At 39.6% G+C, this 6,103-nt stretch overlaps 1 protein-coding gene across 4 annotated transcripts in view; it reads left to right on the top strand.

Moving 5' to 3' along the window:
* The window catches only part of LOC106512937 (monocarboxylate transporter 9), an 11,307-nt gene extending 5,615 nt beyond the window's left edge, over positions 1-5,692 (top strand). For all 4 annotated transcript variants that reach the window (XM_014001497.1, XM_014001516.1, XM_014001524.1 and 1 more), the window contains exons 3-6: positions 1,292-1,435; positions 2,739-2,834; positions 3,250-4,125; positions 4,334-5,692. In XM_014001497.1, the coding sequence (XP_013856951.1) occupies positions 1,292-1,435; positions 2,739-2,834; positions 3,250-4,125; positions 4,334-4,521 (1,304 nt within the window). In that variant the 3' untranslated portion in view covers positions 4,522-5,692. The remainder of the gene's footprint in view (positions 1-1,291; positions 1,436-2,738; positions 2,835-3,249; positions 4,126-4,333) is intronic.
* The last annotated feature ends 411 nt before the right edge of the window (positions 5,693-6,103 follow it).

Here is a 6,103-nt window from a genome sequence, read left to right as displayed (position 1 = left end):
CTCCTCCTCCTCCTCCTCCTCCCCCCCTCTCCCCTACTGACCTGCTCCTCAATCGTGTTTTTTTTTATTCCTTCTCCCTGAACCTTTTTGCTGCTCAACAAATAACTTTGAGTCTCAGTCAGAAAAAAAAAAAAAACTGGAGGTTTTTAAAAAATTTAATGTGTCATATACTTATCATCATAACTTAGGATCTACTTGGCCTAACATCACAATTTAAAAACTGGTTTAAAGTTCAAAGTCTCTACTTTTCATTCAAGAGTCAGAGAGGGCAGATCTTTACAGTTAGATGTTTTTTTTTCTTCCTAAACTTTATTTAGGTCAGCCAGCATTCACAACGCTCTGCGGGTGACGTAAACGGCTCCGCGACACGGCGAGGGACACATAACTCGCGCAACACAACGAATTGATAATGAAATTTGTTGCCAATGCTTTTAATAATCGATTTTTAACGATTTGTTGTTGCAGCCCTWTAAACAATGACAAAAAAGAAAGCTCTACTAGGTATGTCATGCAAATAAACATTGATTTTAACACGTACAGTGTTGTACAGAAAACACACTTACTTGTGCAAGTGATTAAACATGAACAAAAAAATTGAGAAAGATAATTAATAGTAAAAKTTAGGGAGTTAACATCCTAAAGCTGCGAGTAGCTGCCATCTTGAAAGCGAAACTGGGTGCAGTTTCATTTCTTCCACTTGGAATATTACCACTGGAGGGGGCATTCCAGTTTAAATCTACCAATGGGAACAGGGAAACTACCACTTCCCAGGAGTAGTCCTTGAACACGTGTCCCAGCTGTGAGCCAGCTGTAGTGCTGCAGTTCCTGCTGGACAACAGCAGAGTCTCCCCAAACTACATGAAAAAAATGGAAAAAAAAAGAGAGGGAGAGAAAATCAGCTTCGGGGTCATAAAAGTTCAGTAAAGATGCACGAGTCAAACGACCTCAGGGGAATGAGCTGCAGTCAGAGAAGTACCAGTTTTACAGTTACGCCCATTTAGGTCATTAGGCCTCACTGCACAACGATGTGGAAGGACTTAATTTTTCACCTTAAAACCAATCAAATTAAAAGAAGCTGATGTTCAACTGTGAAATTTTTTTTTATTCATACTTCAATAAACCTTATGAGGTCTGAGCGTCTGTGAGATGGCACAGTCAGCAGTTCTTTGTCCGGATGAGTTTGCTTTTCTTAGAAAGTCTTTAAAAGAATAATCCTTACTTTGATATATTTGTGTCTGTGACACTGACATGTTTTTTTAATTTAGCCTTTCCTCTCTGCCTTCTCCCGCAGGTCCTATCTGCAGTGCCTGTGTGGACAACTTTGGAGCGCGTCCCGTGACCATCTTCAGTGGTGTGATGGTGGCGGGCGGCCTGATGCTCAGCGCCTTCGCTCCAAATGTCCAGTTCCTCATCTTTTCCTATGGGATCGTTGTGGGTAAGGACTCTTTAAATTGTAGAAATGAAGAACATCCTGTATGCAAATACATTCTAAACATAGACAGAAAAAAATAGCAGTCTGGAGACATGCTGCAATTTCTGGGTGAATTTGGACCAAATTGGTGAATGCTTTACTTGCTAATGGAAGTTGTAAATCATGCACCCTATTGCATAATCCTTCAAAACAAGCAAGAGTACAAGTCAAATCTAACTGCTACGTAACATCGGAAGTTGACTGTATCCTGAAGCTGAAATCATGTAGACAACATGTCCATTAACATTGTCCCCCTTGTTTGGCATCCTTAACTGTTTGAAGAAAAATGACACATAATGACTCAGCCTGATTCCCATTTGGGCTTTTACTGCCTTTGTGCCCTCACCACTGGTCATGCACGGACTCAGCACCACCTGTTACTGCATATTTAATGTCAGTCCAACCGTGCTTAATTCCTGTGAACCCCGTCCCCTTTTGCACTACCTATCCTGCTGGCAAAACTGGCGAGGGAGGGATATACATATTTGAAGAAAGTGATTTATTTTTAGACATGCCCTTAGGGTAGCTGAGTGTAAATGAAAAAGCAYATGTAGCTAGCTTGTTCACTGCTCATCATATTGCTTGTTTGGCTTTGCTAAGTGTTAAAAAGCTCTGATGCACTTTGCCCTTTTAACGTAAACATGTACTTATTGGCTTGATTACACATACAAAAAAAAGCCCTGATATTTTTATGCAGTATTTGTGGATCAAACACACATGCGTATAAACAACTGACATTTATAATGGTGTAAAATGAAGATGTAAAGATTTTACCCAAAGATGCACCAATTGTAGTTTCCTAAGCCAATTCCAATTTTTTTTTTGATTTTGCTTAACTTTTCTCCCTCAATTTTCCAAATCCACCCAAATAATATAAACATGGCAGCATAAAGAAAAGATGTTTCTATTTTTTTCTCATTGAAATTAAAATTAACCAACTACTCAAATCCAAAATTTCTTTAAAGGGGGTATGGTTGGGTGGTATTTACCAGGCATATAGTTCAATTCTGCACCACAATCAAGTAACTATGTTATCTTCAGTTTTTATGAAAATGCTGTATATCTCAAAACTAAATGACTTTGCATCATAGCCTATCTAAACACCTGAAAATTGGCCTCTGTCTCTTTAAGAACCTCCTACCGTTCCCAGTCAAACCAGTCAAACTGAAAATTGCCCAATTCATAACAATTTCAGTGCATTTGGTGCATTCATACTTTTACCCATTTCACCAGGACTAACCGAAAACATTCTTCGTTTTGTTCTCAGGCCTGGGTTGTGGTCTCGTTTACGCAGCCACCTTGACAATCACCTGTCAGTATTTTGACAAGAGACGCGGCCTGGCCCTTGGCATTGTCACCACAGGTATTCCTGCCTTCCTCTGCCCTGTGATTTCTGGGTTCACAGCTGTTCCTCATGCTCACTTCTTTCATGTATGGGTTGCTGGGAGCCTTAGGAAGCAAAGGTAAACATCTGAAGCATAGCAAATCCAGAATGGTCTGTTAGGTAGACATGGAGACCAAAGACCTGTTACCAGTTCTGGCCTGGCTGAAAATTAWAGCACTATGGTAACTTAGGGGTTATTTGGCTTAAGCTTTATAGGTTAAAAGTTTTCTTTGTTTGGATGGTTGGTTGCAGCTGAAATACAGATCCATTTTCTAAACTTTTAATTTTGGTGTTCATTTGTAATAAAAAGATAAGCTGCACTTTAGCCTAAAACATAAYAGTTTTTCTATTTTTGTTAGAAAAACTCATTTTTTTGTTTTCTTTTCCGATTCAGGAACAAGCGTTGGCGCATTCATCTACGCCACTGCTCAGAATGAGCTCATCCTGTTGCTCGGACTGGATGGCTGCTTGCTCATCATCGGAGCCATAGCRCTCAACCTCATGGCCTGCGCTGGTTTCATGAGACCCCTCGACATGCCGGGGTACTATCTCAAACAGAAGGCTGCCTTGGAGCGCAACACGGAAGAACAGTTTTTCATGACGCCACCCTTGGATGACCTCAAGCTCACAACGGAGACAACCACAGCCACTCAGGAGAAAGCTCTCTCGGCAAAGGAGTTGCTCATCACTATCGATGCCAAGGACTTGTCTATTCAGACAGAGAAGAAAGAAGGTTCTAAGTTTGGGTCAGTCATTGTGAAGGCAATCAAAAAGAAGCAGAAGGCTTACTCCAAGTACATGAATTTGATGTACGAGATTTTGCAGGACCAATCCATGGTGGCCTTCTGCATTGCTATCTTCTTGTTCAGCCTGGGCATTTTTCCACCATGCCTCTTTATTGAGGATGTGGCACAGAGTGAAGGACTCATTGAAGAAGTTAGTGTCATTCCTCTTGTATCAATTGGGGCTATTGCCACCTGCATAGGCAAACTAGCTCTGGGTGTCCTGGTAGACATCAGGTGGATCAACAGCCTCTATTTGTACGCCTTCACAATGTTTGCAGGTGGTTTTGCATTGCTCCTTTTACCTATCACCAAAAGTTACATGGGACTGCAGATTCTGATGGCCACCATTGGTTTCTTCTCTGGAAACTGGTCTCTCACTTCGTACATTACCACTAAGATCGTTGGCTTAGACAGACTGACTCAAGCCCATGGCATCCTCATGTTCTTTGGGGGTTTTGGGATCATGCTTGGACCTCCTGTTGTAGGTAAGAGGCTTGTTTTCCTCCCACATTTTTTAAGTTATAAAACAATGATGACCAAATCAGTTGTAAATCCTAGTATTGCATCAAAGAAGCAGTTATACTAACATTGGTTTCAGTAGAAGCCAGCTTGTAATTTTTTAAAATCTTTTTGCTTTATCAACAAGAAGTTGTACAGACTGTGCTAACCATGTTTGTTCTCTTCACTTGTCAGGGTGGTTCTTTGACTGGACACAGTCATATGACTTGGCGTTCTACTTCAGTGGGTTCTGTGTCCTGTTGGGAGCATTCATTTTGTCTTTTCTCAGCCTTCCCTGCTGGAACAGGAAGAAGGACGCTGAGATAGACAAATCTGACATTAAGTATACCAGCAACWGTGACAAAGTTGCCTCTGTGGCCTGAGTATGAGCACCTTTCTCCATCGCTCAGATCTATCACCTGCTGCTCACTGACTGTCCCTGAACGATGCCCAAATCACCTCTTGGAGAATTTTTGTTTTCTCTGACTGTGATGGGTGCATCTTCTTTATTTCTGCTGCCATATTTTTTTGAAATACAGGCCTTTCCTCTGTTCTGCGCCTGCATTTCTCAGGTTCAATCTACAGATTTAAAGTTCTGACTCTGAAGCTGAATTTTTTTCTTCTCTTTATTACCTCATTTTATGAGGTTAACTGAACAATGTTAGAATCCCAAGTTCCAGTGTTTATGTAGAGACTGTTTTTTTGTCTATATATAATTGTAGCTCAGAAAACGTGAAATGGTTCCACCTATTATTGAAGGAAAATCATGAAAACTGTCAACTGATGATGCAATAACATCTGCACCTAAAGTACTTTTTTACTGCAATAGGTTATTGTATTAAATGAAGAATAGAACTTATTTTGATGGTCATGAACACTAAAATTTGAGTTTTTATTTGGTATCTCAAACTTTCACATTTGCCACTATGTTACCAAAGTATCAATAACAGTCAATGCCTGTCATCACATTTTGCCTGTTGAATCAAGACAAAAGCCTTGTTTTTACGTGCATTTAGATTACCAAATAAGTTGATTTTTTCATTTTTAACTGGTTGAGTTTTTTTCAACCTCCAGTTTCTGGATCAGACGGATGTTAAGTTGTGGTGATTAAAGGAAAACGTGTAAAGCCACTGAGATGATTTTACAGCATTTCAAGTATGTTGAGTCACTTCGCAGCATGATTGTCATAACCTTGCTGCCATTCAGTTTGTCCTAGCTGGTCCTTTTTTCCTTATATTCTGTATGTTTGTGTTTGTAAGTGTGATTTTTGTATGTGTCTGCACATGCATGTCCACAAGATATCTACAGGTTTGTGTATGTGAGTTTAGTAAGCTTTTATATTAGTCCCAGTTTGTAAAGCCCTATGTACTAGTAACTTTTATACGCACAAAACTTGGCATAGAGGTGTTGAAATGTTGTGTTTACGTTTATAATTCCTGAAATTGCTGTTGTAACATTTCCTCAGGCTTTTAGAATCCTGTGAGTGTTGAAAAGACCACTACAAATGCCTTTGATAGCTCCAGTTTCAGGTGTGAGTGTAAATCTGAGACATTATTGTTTGCATTTTATTTTGATTTGATTTGATTTGATTTATTTATTTAACAGGAAAAGACTATTAAAAATCAAGCCTGACTCAGCATAATTGCTGATTTACAACAGGTTCCTGTTCTGCAGCACATAAAAAACTCAGAATTACAGCATCACAATCACATCATTATTATTGCACCATAGACACAAAGACAAACAAGCATACCAAATTTCAAAAAGGCAACATTTGCAAAATAGGACGTCTAAATATGAGCACAACAAAAAGTCCAGCAGATGGCAGACAAGATTCTTCTTAAAGGGCTGTAGTTTTGAAATGGACTTTATGTTTTGTGGAATGTCATTCCATGCTTTAGTATAAACATAGAAGAMAGACCTCTGGCCGTAACAGTTTTTAAAAGTTGGTAATGTCAGTTGTTC

The sequence above is a fragment of the Austrofundulus limnaeus genome, unplaced genomic scaffold, assembly GCF_001266775.1.
Source record: "Austrofundulus limnaeus strain Quisiro unplaced genomic scaffold, Austrofundulus_limnaeus-1.0 Scaffold0, whole genome shotgun sequence".
NCBI classification, from domain to species: Eukaryota; Metazoa; Chordata; class Actinopteri; order Cyprinodontiformes; family Rivulidae; genus Austrofundulus; species Austrofundulus limnaeus.
Note: the sequence above shows the minus strand (reverse complement) of the source record. Positions and strands in the feature narration are given on the sequence as shown.